Source organism: Hyla sarda, chromosome 6, assembly GCF_029499605.1.
Source record: "Hyla sarda isolate aHylSar1 chromosome 6, aHylSar1.hap1, whole genome shotgun sequence".
Classification (NCBI taxonomy): Eukaryota; Metazoa; Chordata; class Amphibia; order Anura; family Hylidae; genus Hyla; species Hyla sarda.
In genome coordinates this window covers 246,014,213-246,032,022 of record NC_079194.1, presented here as the reverse complement: position 1 = coordinate 246,032,022, position 17,810 = coordinate 246,014,213, and the positions used below count along the sequence as shown (strand labels likewise).

Below are 17,810 nucleotides of genomic sequence, written 5' to 3'. Positions count from 1 at the left end.
GTTTAGATGACTTCATCTAATGTATGTGGCTAGCTAAAGAACATAAGTAAATATAAAGTGCAAACTTTGCCATAATGTCTTCCAGTGGCTATTAAATCTTCAGCACATGTAAGACTGTGTAGTCTGACATCACTCTTATTTTTTCAGTGTGCCCTGCAAATATGGTTTATTTTGACTGTGGCAATGCCTCAAAAGGAGGAAAAGGAGCCGAGTGTCAAAAAACATGTCAAACCCTAGACTTGGAATGCGTAAGTAACTAATATCTTATACTGGGAAATAACGAGTTAAGTCCCCCCCCCCTCCCCCCTCCAATTATTATCCGGCTTTCACATTACTTTGCATGCAACTGGTCACTACTGCTTTTACTAAGTCCTTTTATCATTCACAGTGAGTATTACCTCTAACTGTGGATCCATGGTACCCATGATCCCATCATTTAAAACATCAATATGATTGTACCTCTTAAAACTGTGTTCACATGTTGCATTACTGCATCACGGTAAGGCTGCTTTTTTGCCATGATTTACAAAATTTATGGTACAGATTTCACAATTGCTGTAAAAACTTTTTCTCTATTTTGTTGAATCATGGCAAAAAATCATTAATATGCAATGTGTAAACACAGCTTGTACAATCATCAATGTAAACTGCATCAAATGCGTCCAATTGTTGCTCTAGAATACATGTGCATTTATGGTCCTTGTTTGGAAAGACCGTTCTATTGGATTAAAGAAATCTGTTACAATGTATGTAACTTGTGTTTCTTGTACCCACAGTTGAGTATTCAGTGTGCTTCAGGTTGCGTATGTTTGGATGGCCTTGTACTTAGTAATAATGGCAGTTGTATTCCTGAGGAAGAGTGTCCATGTGTCCACAATGGCGAAATTTACCAAAGTGAAGAAACCATTCAGCAAGACTGTAACAAATGGTAAGGAAATATGCGGATTAAGATCTAATGACTTGTATATACTTGCTTAGCTCAGCTCCCAACACAGCCATCAAATCTTTATATGTAATATACAAAGCATCCAAAAGGTGGAAGTAGAGACTTATTCATTTGTATGAGAACAGATAAATGTAACATTAAATACTTTTGTATTAAAAAATACAAAATTATCCTAGGAGTGACTCACTTACAGGTTAACCATATAAAATATTCTTATAAGCTTTCAGAGTTTACTAAACATTCCTGATAAAGGGGCCTCAGTGCTCTAAAAGCTTAGATAACTTTTTTGGTTGGCCAATAAATGTATCTTTTTTTTCATAGATTTCTTTTAACTTACCTGGTACCACGTTATTTGTTTAAGAACATATTTTTCTTATCTTTAAAATAAGAACTCTACTGTATTGCATTTGTATATTTTGACAAGAAAGACTTTTACAATGTAGTCACTTTAAATACCTTTTTTAAAATCTTTTTAGCACTTGCAAAAATAGAAAGTGGCAGTGTACGAAGAAGGAGTGTCACATGACCTGCGTTGTTTATGGTGAAGGACACTATGTAACCTTTGATGGCAAGCGCTTCGATTTTAGTGGAGACTGTGAATATACGCTGACTCAGGTACTGGAAAAGTTTTACAAAACTTTCCAATGCACTTAGTTATGAAGATCTTTATCACACAACTTCATGTCATATATGTTAATTTATTACATTCATTTGCAAAAATATTAAAGTGTCAAGGCTGGACAAAGTAGTAGTAGTTTTGTACCTCATTTCTATCCTGTGTTTTCTATAGGATTATTGCTCATCCAACTCTGGAAATGGCTCATTTCGAGTCATCACTGAAAACATCCCATGTGGGACAACCGGAGCCACTTGTTCTAAAGCTATAAAGCTTTTCCTTGGGGTGAGTCTTAAGTAGTTATCTTCACTTCATTATTACATCTTGTACCACAATTTTTTGTTTTATCCAAAAACTTTTCACACTAAACTTGTTTTAATGGCAAATGCATCTACAATAAAAGCTGTTTACATTGCCACGTGAAATCTCAAAGGACCAATATGCATGAGGCATTAGGGAACGGTTTTTACCTCATTGTATTAATAATGCTCAAAATGTATAATTTTAATGTTTCTTGTTCTCATCAGAACTTTGAACTGAAACTGAGTGAAGGATCATATGAAGTAGTGGAAAGGGACATTGGCAGTGAAGTCCCCTACCAAGTTAGGCAGATGGGTATTTACCTTGTGATCGAAGCCAAAAATGGATTGAGTCTCATGTGGGACAAGAAGACTAGTATGTTAATCAAGCTAAGCCCAAAATTCAAGGTAAGCAGTCTCTCATATTGGTCAGACCTTTAATATGTTCATTTTTGGTAAAACATATCAAATATTACAAAGTTTATCTTTTGTACGATGCTACTGTGAAGGGAGAATGCACCATGCGACTGCTATTGTGATAATGGAAAGAAAGGACCCAGTTTTAGTTTGTTTCATCCCATTTGCTATTAAGTGGAGAAATCCTTCACAGGACTTCCCTCTGAAAAACAATTGAGAGGAACAAAAAATTCCAGAAAATGCATGACATGCCTTAACTAGCTGTTGTTTGACTTCATCTTTTTCTTTTCTTCCCACCAGGGACATGTTTGTGGTCTTTGTGGTAACTATGATGGTAGTGTATCCAATGACTTTACCACAAGAAGTCAATCAGTGGTTGTCAATATTCAAGAGTTTGGGAACAGCTGGAAAGCTGCCCCCACATGCCCTGATGCTCTGCCTGTACGGGACCCTTGTCTTGCCAATCCATACCGTCAGTCCTGGTCCCAGAAGCACTGCAGCATTATCATGGGCCCCAGCTTCTCTAAGTGTCATTCCAAAGTAAGAGATATATTAGTTTTTACTTGACATTTCTCCCTCCAGTATCAAAGTACTACAAACCTTACTATATTTAACTTTTAGGTTGACCCTACTCCTTACCAAGAGGACTGTATCAGTGACACATGTGCTTGTGATTCTGGTGGAGACTGTGAATGCTATTGTACCGCCGTTGCCGCTTATGCTGCTGCCTGCAGTCAAGCAGGAATTTGTGTATCATGGAGAACCCCTGAGATTTGCCGTAAGTTGTTTCAATCTTCAAAATGAGTATTCCAGAAATCGAATAATCTAGTTAAAAAAATGCATGATAGCATATAATAATGTTTTCTAATATTTTATGATTTTTAAACTGGTTCAATGTTGTTATTTCCAGCCCTATTTTGTGATTACTATAACCCTGAAGGAGAGTGTGAGTGGCACTATAAGCCCTGTGGAGCTCCCTGCATGAAGACCTGTAGGAACCCAAGTGGTCAGTGCATTAACAATCTACCTGGATTAGAGGGTAAGTTTATCTGGTATATGCCCTGTGTTATATTAGGTTCATTCTTCTATTGTCTAACCCCCTAACATAAGACAGTTTCTCCACCAGTGATCTACTACTTACTATTAGTGATGAGTGGCAGAGGCCATATTCTAATTTGCGATATTTCGCAAATATATTGACGATTATTAGTCCTATGTTTACGAAATTTGCTATGTTCGTTCACTTTTTGTTCCATGTGAATATTTGTATGGAAAATTTGCATAAAAATTCACATAAAAATTTGCATGTGAAAAAACAAACAAAAAAAAAAAACCCTGAATATTCGTCATTACGAATATATAGCACTATATTCTAAATATTTGAGAAATCGTTAAGTGCCTATATTCGCGATAAAAAATTGCATTACGAATATTCGTGATCAACACTACTTATTATCATGTTGCTGAAACTATGTATGTATCTGAGGGAACCCAGCCACACAGCACTATATTACATGATCTCCTCCCAATGATGCCATAATTGTAATAAATTCAGAACCTACATTGTTCTAACTAATTCTTGCTATTCAATTTTAGGATGTTATCCAAAATGCCCCAAGGAACGACCTTTCTTTGATGAAGACCTTATGAAGTGTGTCGCTCAGGCAAATTGTGGTTGTTATGATGACAATGGCAAACGTTACAATGTTGGAGCTATGGTCCCCTCCTACAAAAACTGTGAATCATGGTAATTTCCCACATTATTTGTGAGTGGAACATTTAGCTTTTTTTGTGGTGGCTATCATCCTAAAAATACTTATTTATTTTTCAGTATCTGCACAAAGAAAGGGCGTCGTTGTCAGATGGATGTCAGAGGTAAGAGTTACATTGTGAACTTTAGTATATTCTCATCTTAAACAAAAAGGCTGTCTTTCATAGGTATGGCATCATAGGTATGGCCAGGGACATACTTGAAGAGCAGGGGTGCATGAACTGCGGCCCACGGTCACCAGACATCAAGAAATAGACATGCTTTGTCAGCGGCTTCATACTTTAGAAAGAAAGAAATTGTTTTATGACAGCTACAATTTAATAATGGCAGTGTTATAGGGGGCAATTTAATTTAATTTGAAGACCTATAGCAATGCTATTTTAAGGTGCAATCCAGGCAAAATAGTCCCTTTGTCATGCCTAGGACATAACCATCAGTCTTACCCAGACTAGGAACAAGTATAGCCAGGAACATAGGTAAAGAGCAGGGGTGCACAACCTGCAGTCCAAGGGCTCATGTGGACGCCCTTATGTTCCGCCTTTAGATACCAGGACACAATCGTGCTTTGTCGGTGGCTTGAAACTACAAAAAATGGCTGTACTAACAGCACTGATCACTGTATGTCTGGTACTGTAAGGCTGTTTAAATGCTATTTTATTTAACATAAAGGAGCAGTGCACAGACTGTTTCTGTGGCATGCTTATTACAAAACATCAGCTTTACCTAGATTGCTTATTAAAATAGGTATTCCTTTGTGACACACTGTTATGACATATTCACAAGATTCACTCCAATGAAATCCACATGCATGTGTGGCCTCCTCATGCCCTCTTTCCTGGATTGCAAAGCAGTGGCAACCCATTTCCCTGGTCTGTGAGAGTCCTAGAAGTAAAACCAAGACTTAACAGACATTTTTTTTTAAACCTTTGGGGCCATGCCCCTTTTTTGGGAACATGCCTGTTTTTCTCTGCAGTCATGCCCCTTTTTTAAGTTTCATGAATAAAACAGAGACACAATTTGGGAGCAAAAGCCGAGGAAAGAGTCAGGATCATATTAGTATATCATCCCGACAGTTTTAATTTGATTTAATTTAAGTGTAATTTACAATTTTTATTATGAGCCCCAATGGGAACAGGCACTAATGTGTGTAATAAAAAATATCTGTACAGTGCTATGGAAAATGTTGTAGCTATATAAATAAAACAAATAGATAAAAAAAAATATTTTATTCACAGCATGTTACTGTTACTATGGAAATATGAAGTACAACTATGGAGATGTCATCTACAACACTACTGATGGAATTGGAGGATGCATTACAGCCACATGCTCATCCAACGGAACCATAACAAGAAATGTCTACCCTTGTGTTTCCACCACCAAAGCACCTGCCACAACCTTCCATTTTGATACAACCAGTAAAATCCCATTGAATATCTCTACAACAGGTATTAAGTTATTTGATATTTTCTATGATTCATATACCTGTTGACCTGTAACAATGCATACTGTGGTCCAGATGTACCAACCCCATCCTGACAGTTTAGCATTGGCATATGTAACACTTTATGTCAAAATGATAGCAAATTGCAAGAAGAATCCTGAACAAACCCACAAATTGTATTTTAACCTGATAGCTTGGGTATGTCCCCAAGTTTTCCCCATATCTCTACATATGTATTATTGAAATCTACGCAAAAATGCAGTTTTTCCAGAAGTGGTCAGAAAAATTAATTTAAATTTTACTTTTTACTTTACTATTGACCCCACATTTTATTTGTATATGTAAAAAATTCATAAACGTCAATGTCATTAAAAACAACTTTTGACATGTCGATCAGACATGTCAAAAGTTGATCACGCTAGGTCTCACTCCTGAGACCCACTGTGATTGTGAGGTATTAGTCAGAGAAGTGGGTGGCATTGTGATCCACTCCCCAGCTGGCATAAGAGATCCGTATATATTTATCTGCATATAAGTCTATGCAGAGCAATGGACAGATCAACATGTCAAAAGTTGTTTTTAATGACAGTTATAATTTAACACCTTTGAGTACACCCATAGTCTTTCTTTTATGTATTTTACTCATGGTTTGGACAACAATATTTTATGAGCTATAAGCTTATTGTATACTAATGTATGCTAATTTAACCATTTCTGTTATTTCTTTTACAGGGCCAATGTCTCCAACTTCTGTATCCTGCCTCAAAGAAGTGTGCAAGTGGTCAACATGGTATGACGTCACCTGTCCAAAATATGGAGAGAATGAAGGAGATTTTGAAACCTTTGAGAATATCAGAAAAAAGGGCTATTCTGTATGCAAAGTTCCTTCTAAAGTGCAATGCCGTGCTCAAAAGTTTCCTAAAATCCCTGTTGCAGACTTGGGTCAGATAATAGAATGCAATACATCAGTTGGACTTGTGTGCTACAATCGAGACCAATTCTCTCAACTATGTTTCAATTATGAGATCCGTATACTCTGCTGTAGCTTTGTTCCATGTGGGGAATCTTCTGCCTCTACAAAACCTCCTGTAACTTCTTCCACAAAGATCACATTGACAACAAAATCTGCAAAGACTACAATTACAGCATCTGTACCACCAACGGGGACATTAAATGCAATATCATCTATGAAAACAACACATAAGACATCCACTAAACAGACAATCACAAAAACCATCAAGCCTTCTTCAACCAAACCTAAAGCAACTCACACTACTCCATGTAAGATAGAGATGTGCACTTGGACATCATGGCTAGATGTTCATTTCCCCAGTATTATTACATCAGATGGAGACTTTGAAACCATAGAGAACATTAGAGCTGTTGGAAACAAGATATGCCAAAAACCAGAGGACATTATTTGTAGAGCTGAAAGATTTCCAAATAAAACCATTGAAGAAGTTGGCCAAATAGTTACCTGTAATGTCACCCATGGTCTTATTTGCAATAATAAAGATCAGATAAAGAATTTCCCCCTTTGTTATAACTATCAAGTACAAATCCTTTGTTGCTCCATGGAGGACTGTAAAATATCTAGCACCCAGGCTCCATCAACTGCAAAAGTTCACACAACAAAACATTTTGAAACTTCTTCAACAAAACCACAGTTCACAAAAACTACCAAAATGGGAGCTCATACAACAATGACATCTAAAATACCCTTAACAGCTAAGTATTCAACTCAGTTTAGTACACAAACCACTGGATTACCAACCACATCAAGTAAAGAAAATTGCATACCAGTTTGTAAGTGGTCTCAATGGTTTGATGTAAGCTTTCCTGATTCTGAGAAAAATGGTGACTTTGAAACCTATGGAAACATTAGAAATTCAGGATTAAAAATCTGCCAAGAACCTTCTAATATTCAGTGTAGATCTGCTGATCTTCCAGATATCCCCCTAGAAGAACTGCAACAAAATGTGCAGTGTAATGTCAGTATCGGTCTTGTTTGCCGGAATGAGGAACAAACTGGCCCATTTCCTTATTGCTATAATTATGAAATTCGAGTGTACTGTTGTTCCGGATGTGCATCAACAGTGGGTATACCTACTTCTACAAAACATTCAATGAGCACCAAACATGTAACCCCATCTTCAAAAGTTACTGTTAGTCTACCTCATACAACAAAGAACAAGGAAACTTTGTTATCTACCTCACCACATGCAAAGTCAACTACAGCTTTTAAAAAGATAACAACTGAAGAAGATGTAAAAACATACACACCAAAGATAACAAAAACTACAATATTTACTGCGCCACTTGAAATGACTAGCCAAATGACAAAATCACTGTCTACACAAAGGCCCATTTCAACTATAAAAGTATTATCCACTGCTTCAGGTAAAACCGTTTCCATGAAAACTACTAAAATGTCTACTGAATCTGGTAAAGTGACATCTGCCTTCAAAACTACTGGTAAAATAACTTCTGCCAAAGTAACACCATCCATACCAAGTACTGCATTCCGTAGGTCTACTACTGAATCTGAACATGAAGATGTGACATCTGGAAAACCTGTGAAAACTACTGAAGTGTCTACAGAATCTTTCAAAGTCACATCTGCTTACAAAACAACTCCTGGAAAACCAATCACTCCTAAAGCTACATCTCCAAAAGCAACTACAGCATTCAGGAGGTCAACCACAGAATCTGAGCATGAGGAAAGCACTTCACATAAACCTGTCTCCATGAAAACTACTAAAATGTCTACTGAATCTGGTAAAGTGACATCTGCCTTCAAAACTACTAGTAAAATAACTTCTGCAAAGGCAACACAATCCATACCAAGTACTAAATTCCGTAGGTCTACTACTGAATCTGAACATGAAGATGTGACATCTGGAAAACCTGTTAAAACTACTAAAGTGTCTACAGAATCTGGCAAAGTCACATCTGCTTACAAAACAACTCCTGGAAAACCAATCACTTCTAAAGCCACATCTCCAAAAGCAACTACAGCATTCAGGAGGTCAACCACAGAATCTGAGCATGAGGAAAGCACGTCACATAAACCTGTCTCCATGAAAACTACTAAAATGTCTACTGAATCTGGTAAAGTGACATCTGCCTTCAAAACTACTGGTAAAATAACTTCTGGCAAGATAACACCATCCAAACCAAGTACTGCTTTCCGTAGGTCTACTACTGAATCTGAACATGAAGATGTGACATCTGGAAAACCTGTTAAAACTACTAAAGTGTCTACAGAATCTGGCAAAGTCACATCTGCTTACAAAACAACTCCTGGAAAACCAATCACTTCTAAAGCCACATCTCCAAAAGCAACTACAGCATTCAGGAGGTCAACCACAGAATCTGAGCATGAGGAAAGCACGTCACATAAACCTGTCTCCATGAAAACTACTAAAATGTCTACTGAATCTGGTAAAGTGACATCTGCCTTCAAAACTACTGGTAAAATAACTTCTGGCAAGATAACACCATCCAAACCAAGTACTGCTTTCCGTAGGTCTACTACTGAATCTGAACATGAAGATGTGACATCTGGAAAACCTGTTAAAACTACTAAAGTGTCTACAGAATCTGGCAAAGTCACATCTGCTTACAAAACAACTCCTGGAAAACCAATCACTCCTAAAGCCACATCTCCAAAAGCAACTACAGCATTCAGGAGGTCAACCACAGAATCTGAGCATGAGGAAAGCACTTCACATAAACCTGTCTCCATGAAAACTACTAAAATGTCTACTGAATCTGGTAAAGTCACATCTGCCTTCAAAACTACTGGTAAAATAACTTCTGTCAAGATAACACCATCCATACCAAGTACTGCTTTCCGTAAGTCCACTACTAAATCTGAACATGAAGATGCGACAACTGGAAAACCTGTGAAAACTACTAAAGTGTCTACAGAATCTGTCAAAGTCACATCTGCTTACAAAACAACTCCTGGAAAACCAATAACTTCTAAAGCTACATCTGCAAAAGAAACTACAGCATTCAGGAGGTCAACCACAGAATCTGAGCATGAGGAAAGCACTTCACATAAACCTGCCTCCATGAAAACTACTAAAATGTCTACTGAATCTGGTAAAGTCACATCTGCCTTCAAAACTACTAGTAAAATAACTTCTGCAAAGGCAACACCATCCATACCAAGTACTGCATTCCGTAGGTCTACTACTGAATCTGAACATGAAGATGTGACATCTGGAAAACCTGTTAAAACTACTAAAGTGTCTACAGAATCTGGCAAAGTCACATCTGCTTACAAAACAACTCCTGGAAAACCAATCACTTCTAAAGCCACATCTCCAAAAGCAACTACAGCATTCAGGAGGTCAACCACAGAATCTGAGCATGAGGAAAGCACTTCACATAAACCTGTCTCCATGAAAACTACTAAAATGTCTACTGAATCTGGTAAAGTGACATCTGCCTTCAAAACTACTGGTAAAATAACTTCTGCCAAGATATCACCATCCAAACCAAGTACTGCATTCCGTAGGTCTACTACTGAATCTGAACATGAAGATGTGACATCTGGAAAACCTGTTAAAACTACTAAAGTGTCTACAGAATCTGGCAAAGTCCCATCTGCTTACAAAACAACTCCTGGAAAACCAATCACTCCTAAAGCCACATCTCCAAAAGCAACTACAGCATTCAGGAGGTCAACCACAGAATCTGAACATGAGGAAAGCACTTCACATAAACCTGTCTCCATGAAAACTACTAAAATGTCTACTGAATCTGGTAAAGTCACATCTGCCTTCAAAACTACTGGTAAAATAACTTCTGTCAAGATAACACCATCCATACCAAGTACTGCTTTCCGTAAGTCCACTACTGAATCTGAACATGAAGATGTGACAACTGGAAAACCTGTGAAAACTACTAAAGTGTCTACAGAATCTGTCAAAGTCACATCTGCTTACAAAACAACTCCTCGAAAACCAATCACTTCTAAAGCTACATCTGCAAAAGAAACTACAGCATTCAGGAGGTCAACCACAGAATCTGAGCATGAGGAAAGCACTTCACATAAACCTGTCTCCATGAAAACTACTAAAATGTCTACTGAATCTGGTAAAGTGACATCTGCCTTCAAAACTACTAGTAAAATAACTTCTGCAAAGGCAACACCATCCAAACCAAGTACTGCATTCCGTAGGTCCACTACTGAATCTGAACATGAAGATGTGACATCTGGAAAACCTGTTAAAACTACTAAAGTGTCTACAGAATCTGGCAAAGTCACATCTGCTTACAAAACAACTCCTGGAAAACCAATCACTTCTAAAGCCACATCTCCAAAAGCAACTACAGTATTCAGGAGGTCAACCACAGAATCTGAGCATGAGGAAAGCACTTCACATAAACCTGTCTCCATGAAAACTACTAAAATGTCTACTGAATCTGGTAAAGTGACATCTGCCTTCAAAACTACTGGTAAAATAACTTCTGCCAAGATATCACCATCCAAACCAAGTACTGCATTCCGTAGGTCTACTACTGAATCTGAACATGAAGATGTGACATCTGGAAAACCTGTTAAAACTACTAAAGTGTCTACAGAATCTGGCAAAGTCACATCTGCTTACAAAACAACTCCTGGAAAACCAATCACTCCTAAAGCCACATCTCCAAAAGCAACTACAGCATTCAGGAGGTCAACCACAGAATCTGAACATGAGGAAAGCACTTCACATAAACCTGTCTCCATGAAAACTACTAAAATGTCTACTGAATCTGGTAAAGTCACATCTGCCTTCAAAACTACTGGTAAAATAACTTCTGTCAAGATAACACCATCCATACCAAGTACTGCTTTCCGTAAGTCCACTACTAAATCTGAACATGACGATGTGACAACTGGAAAACCTGTGAAAACTACTAAAGTGTCTACAGAATCTGTCAAAGTCACATCTGCTCACAAAACAACTCCTGGAAAACCAATCACTTCTAAAGCTACATCTGCAAAAGAAACTACAGCATTCAGGAGGTCAACCACAGAATCTGAGCATGAGGAAAGCACTTCACATAAACCTGTCTCCATGAAAACTACTAAAATGTCTACTGAATCCGGCAAAGTGACATCTGCCTTCAAAACTACTGGTAAAATAACTTCTGGCAAGATAACACCATCCATACCAAGTACTGCATTCCGTAGTTCTACTACTGAATCTGAACATGAAGATGTGACAACTGGAAAACCTGTGAAAACTACTAAAGTGTCTACAGAATCTGTCAAAGTCACATCTGCTCACAAAACAACTCCTGGAAAACCAATCACTTCTAAAGCTACATCTGCAAAAGAAACTACAGCATTCAGGAGGTCAACCACAGAATCTGAGCATGAGGAAAGCACTTCACATAAACCTGTCTCCATGAAAACTACTAAAATGTCTACTGAATCCGGCAAAGTGACATCTGCCTTCAAAACTACTGGTAAAATAACTTCTGGCAAGATAACACCATCCATACCAAGTACTGCATTCCGTAGGTCTACTACTGAATCTGAACATGAAGATGTGACATCTGGAAAACCTGTGAAAACTACTAAAGTGTCTACAGAATCTGGCAAAGTCACATCTGCTTACAAAACAACTCCTGGAAAACCAATCACTTCTAAAGCTACATCTCCAAAAGCAACTACAGCATTCAGGAGGTCAACCACAGAATCTGAGCATGGGGAAAGCACTTCACATAAACCTGTCTCCATGAAAACTACTAAAATGTCTACTGAATCCGGCAAAGTGACATCTGCCTTCAAAACTACTGGTAAAATAACTTCTGCAAAGGTAACACCATCCAAACCAAGTACTACATTCCGTAGGTCTACTACTGAATCTGAACATGAAGATGTGACATCTGGAAAACCTGTGAAAACTACTAAAGTGTCTACAGAATCTGGCAAAATCACATCTGCTTACAAAACAACTCGTGGAAAACCAATCACTTCTAAAGCCACATCTCCAAAAAAAACTACAGCATTCAGGAGGTCAACCACAGAATCTGAGCATGAGGAAAGCACGTCACATAAACCTGTCTCCATGAAAACGACTAAAATGTCTACTGAATCTGGTAAAGTGACATCTGGCTTCAAAACTACTGGTAAAATAACTTCTGTCAAGATAACACCATCCATACCAAGTACTGCATTCCGTAGGTCTACTACTGAATCTGAACATGAAGATGTGACATCTGGAAAACCTGTGAAAACTACTAAAGTGTCTACAGAATCTGTCAAAGTCACATCTGCTTACAAAACAACTCGTGGAAAACCAATCACTTCTAAAGCCACATCTCCAAAAAAAAACACAGCATTCAGGAGGTCAACCACAGAATCTGAGCATGAGGAAAGCACTTCACATAAACCTGTCTCCATGAAAACGACTAAAATGTCTACTGAATCTGGTAAAGTGACATCTGCCTTCAAAACTACTGGTAAAATAACTTCTGTCAAGATAACACCATCCATACCAAGTACTGCTTTCCGTAAGTCCACTACTGAATCTGAACATGAAGATGTGACAACTGGAAAACCTGTGAAAACTACTAAAGTGTCTACAGAATCTGTCAAAGTCACATCTGCTCACAAAACAACTCCTGGAAAACCAATCACTTCTAAAGCTACATCTGCAAAAGAAACTACAGCATTCAGGAGGTCAACCACAGAATCTGAGCATGAGGAAAGCACTTCACATAAACCTGTCTCCATGAAAACTACTAAAATGTCTACTGAATCCGGCAAAGTGACATCTGCCTTCAAAACTACTGGTAAAATAACTTCTGGCAAGATAACACCATCCATACCAAGTACTGCATTCCGTAGGTCTACTACTGAATCTGAACATGAAGATGTGACATCTGGAAAACCTGTGAAAACTACTAAAGTGTCTACAGAATCTGGCAAAGTCACATCTGCTTACAAAACAACTCCTGGAAAACCAATCACTTCTAAAGCTACATCTCCAAAAGCAACTACAGCATTCAGGAGGTCAACCACAGAATCTGAGCATGGGGAAAGCACTTCACATAAACCTGTCTCCATGAAAACTACTAAAATGTCTACTGAATCCGGCAAAGTGACATCTGCCTTCAAAACTACTGGTAAAATAACTTCTGCAAAGGTAACACCATCCAAACCAAGTACTACATTCCGTAGGTCTACTACTGAATCTGAACATGAAGATGTGACATCTGGAAAACCTGTGAAAACTACTAAAGTGTCTACAGAATCTGGCAAAATCACATCTGCTTACAAAACAACTCGTGGAAAACCAATCACTTCTAAAGCCACATCTCCAAAAAAAACTACAGCATTCAGGAGGTCAACCACAGAATCTGAGCATGAGGAAAGCACTTCACATAAACCTGTCTCCATGAAAACTACTAAAATGTCTACTGAATCTGGTAAAGTGACATCTGCCTTCAAAACTACTGGTAAAATAACTTCTGTCAAGATAACACCATCCATACCAAGTACTGCTTTCCGTAAGTCCACTACTGAATCTGAACATGAAGATGTGACAACTGGAAAACCTGTGAAAACTACTAAAGTGTCTACAGAATCTGGCAAAGTCACATCTGCTTACAAAACAACTCCTGGAAAACCAATCACTTCTAAAGCTACATCTCCAAAAGCAACTACAGCATTCAGGAGGTCAACCACAGAATCTGAGCATGGGGAAAGCACTTCACATAAACCTGTCTCCATGAAAACTACTAAAATGTCTACTGAATCCGGCAAAGTGACATCTGCCTTCAAAACTACTGGTAAAATAACTTCTGCAAAGGTAACACCATCCAAACCAAGTACTACATTCCGTAGGTCTACTACTGAATCTGAACATGAAGATGTGACATCTGGAAAACCTGTGAAAACTACTAAAGTGTCTACAGAATCTGGCAAAATCACATCTGCTTACAAAACAACTCGTGGAAAACCAATCACTTCTAAAGCCACATCTCCAAAAAAAACTACAGCATTCAGGAGGTCAACCACAGAATCTGAGCATGAGGAAAGCACGTCACATAAACCTGTCTCCATGAAAACGACTAAAATGTCTACTGAATCTGGTAAAGTGACATCTGGCTTCAAAACTACTGGTAAAATAACTTCTGCAAAGGTTACACCATCCATACCAAGTACTGCATTCCGTAGGTCTACTACTGAATCTGAACATGAAGATGTGACATCTGGAAAACCTGTTAAAACCTCTAAAGTGTCTACAGAATCTGGCAAAGTCACATCTGCTTACAAAACAACTCCTGGAAAACCAATCACTTCTAAAGCCACATCTCCAAAAGAAACTACAGCATTCAGGAGGTCAACCACAGAATCTGAGCATGAGGAAAGCACTTCACATAAACCTGTCTCCATGAAAACTACTAAAATGTCTACTGAATCTGGTAAAGTCACATCTGCCTTCAAAACTCCTACGAAATTGTCTACAGAAGTAACTGCAACATCTCGTGGTGTTTTTACAACACAGTCTACATCTGAGGGAACTGTGACCACCAAATTGAGCTCTCAACAACCTCCAAAATCCACAAAACAATCAACATTACCAACTTCAGGAAAAATGAGCACTGAACACACTGTTAAAACATCTTCTCGGCCATCAACAGCAAACACTGAATCTTTTTCTACAGCCCGATGTATGTGCAATATCAATGGAGTTATGGTGCCTCCAGGTATGTATTTCTATAGCACAAGTATTTACAGATATTTACCTAATAACAAGAACTTGAGTTTTTATAGTATAATATGATCTTAATGGTGTTATTTGGAGACTAAAAAAACTTTGTTGTTGAGGGCAGCCTGATAACACAAGAAAATCATATTTACTCACCTCATCTATGGGGCTCTTTCTGTCATGTTTTCCGATCCCCCTTAGCTCTGGTTTTTTTCCAAGATGAGCTCCTTGCTGTAGTGACAGCCTGCTCAGCCTATCAATGAGTGAGGCGGGAAATTGCTGCAGTCAGTCATTGGCAGAGTGGGCCTTTTTTTCAGTGAATGGCTTGTCTTTGAAATAGGAAGTAGCCGTGGCTGCTGAGGAATGAATGAAGTGACAGTAGCAGCCCAAGAGGCCAAGGGGACCAAAGGCATATAAGTTGTTTTTTTTTAGTATCCAGATAACCCATGTAATCTTTTTATAAATAAATACATTAGCTTAAAATACAGAACAATCTTTTAAACAGGTGGTAAACAATGTGTACCCTGATAATTGCTTCAATGCAGCAGGGCATTTGAGGAATGACCAAGCCTTAATCTGGGCATAAATAGAAGATAGGAATTGACCAAACTGGCATGCATGTGCATGGTGTCCTCCTCGCTCTCCCCCAACAGCAGATGTGAAAAAAAAAAGGATCAGGCATGTTGCATTTCAGAGGAGCTTGGCAATGAATACATGCATACTCAGCCAAGCCATGCATGTGTGCAATAGCTGTTGGTGAGGGCATATGTCACTTCTTTCATTATGTGGTTTGCCAGGTAGCAATTATGGAGCTACAAACTAACTTCATGTCAGTGGAGGGTTTGGGATAAGTTCTCTTTAGCAATTGTTAATGTGTATATGCTTCTATTCCACAGGGAAAGTGATATACAACACCACTGATAATGCTGGTTGGTGTTTCTATGCAAAATGCAGTCAAAGCTGCAAGGTAGAAAGATACAGCGAACAATGTTACAGTTCTACTGTACCAACTGCCACCAGCAGTACCAAGACACCTAAGACAGTAACTGCTCGCACAAGTACTATGACCACGAAAAAGACAGCAAGCACTCCTAAGACACCAGTAACAAGCATCAAGACATCTAAGACAGCTCAAACTAAGACTTCAGCATCAAGTATTAGCTCTGCCAGCACTGTCCAGCCTGGGTGCAGTGCTGTCATGCCTCCACGTATGGTATGTTTCATCTGGTCTCTTTTTCTCCAAATTACATCCATTCATAGGTTTTATAATTTCTTTAAGCTGATGCTCTTCTAAATTGTATTTTGTAAAAAGTACATGTTTCTCTCTCAAGAGGACTCTTCAGAGATGTCAATATGCCACATTTCTCATTGATAGCCAAAAATATTTAACCATCTTTCCATTCTGTAGGTGAATGAAACCTGGATGATAGACCAATGTACTGAGGCAACATGTGTTGGTAAAAACAACATAGCCATACATAAGAAGCAATGTGCACCATTACAAGAGGTGGTCTGTGCCAACCGCTTACAGCCCAAGAAAATATTTGATAACAGTGGCTGCTGCTACAAGAGGGAATGTGAATGTGAGTCCTCAAGCAGTTAACAACTTCTGCTAAACAATATAAAATACAGCATAATAATAATAATGTCTTTATTTTAAATGTATTTTAAAAAATCTGCAATTGCTGACATGACTTTTTAACTTTTTTTAGGTGTTTGTGGTGGTTGGGGAACTTCTCATTATATCACCTTTGATGGTACTTACTATGATTTTAATGGCCGATGCACATATGTCCTGGTGCAACAAATAAATCCAGTCTTTGATCACTTCCGAGTCTATATCGACAACTTCTCCTGTGACCCTGAGGACCCAACTTGTGTGAAGAGGCTTCGCATTATGTACAAAACGGAAACAGTTGTTGTGGAATCTCAGACTTTGATTAAAAGAATAGCCAATAAGGTAATTAGGAGGTCGCATATACAATATAAGGCTAAGTTCACACAGTGTAAAATTAAGCAAAAAAAATCAGTAGAAAAATAGGTATAAAACGAGCCAGTTTTTTGCAATAATAATGAGCTTTATAAAAGTCTATAGGAAAGTGCCCATAAGTAAACATTTTGTTTCAAATATTTCCAATGTTACAATTACTGCAGTTTTATATACTGTGTGTGTAGGAATTGCACTTATTATAAGTAAATAAACTATAAATGATATATTTAATTTTCTTTGGGACAGAAATTCTAGATTGTTCTAGGTTTTAAAGATTAAATGTACAATATATTTTATTTTGTAAATATTTATAATTTTTTCTTTGTTCAAGGTATATTTAAATAATGACAGAGTATATCCAGCAGTCTTCAAAAATGGCATAGCCATCTCATCCTCCAGTATATTTGTAATTGTGGAGATCCCAGAAATTGGGGCATACATCTCATTTAATGTCCTTAGCTTTACGGTGAAAGTTCCAATCAGCAAGTTTTCTGGTAACACTGAAGGCCACTGTGGTAAGCATCTTGAGTCAATTCAATAAGTTGAAAACATACCTATTCTTATATAATGGTTCTTACACACATGATCTCTCTTATGTATAG

The 17,810-nt window shown here is 38.0% G+C and overlaps 1 protein-coding gene across 1 annotated transcript in view; it reads left to right on the top strand.

Moving 5' to 3' along the window:
• LOC130277493 (mucin-5AC-like) overlaps positions 1 to 17,810 on the top strand; it is a 33,266-nt gene that overhangs the window by 9,577 nt on the left and 5,879 nt on the right. The window contains exons 18-33 of the mRNA XM_056528168.1: positions 148 to 248; positions 777 to 928; positions 1,423 to 1,561; positions 1,737 to 1,847; positions 2,090 to 2,269; positions 2,579 to 2,818; positions 2,900 to 3,056; positions 3,189 to 3,317; positions 3,875 to 4,025; positions 4,110 to 4,153; positions 5,285 to 5,497; positions 6,226 to 15,216; positions 16,115 to 16,431; positions 16,627 to 16,801; positions 16,931 to 17,178; positions 17,540 to 17,723. Coding sequence (XP_056384143.1) covers positions 148 to 248; positions 777 to 928; positions 1,423 to 1,561; positions 1,737 to 1,847; positions 2,090 to 2,269; positions 2,579 to 2,818; positions 2,900 to 3,056; positions 3,189 to 3,317; positions 3,875 to 4,025; positions 4,110 to 4,153; positions 5,285 to 5,497; positions 6,226 to 15,216; positions 16,115 to 16,431; positions 16,627 to 16,801; positions 16,931 to 17,178; positions 17,540 to 17,723 — 11,532 coding nt within the window. The remainder of the gene's footprint in view (positions 1 to 147; positions 249 to 776; positions 929 to 1,422; positions 1,562 to 1,736; positions 1,848 to 2,089; positions 2,270 to 2,578; positions 2,819 to 2,899; positions 3,057 to 3,188; positions 3,318 to 3,874; positions 4,026 to 4,109; positions 4,154 to 5,284; positions 5,498 to 6,225; positions 15,217 to 16,114; positions 16,432 to 16,626; positions 16,802 to 16,930; positions 17,179 to 17,539; positions 17,724 to 17,810) is intronic.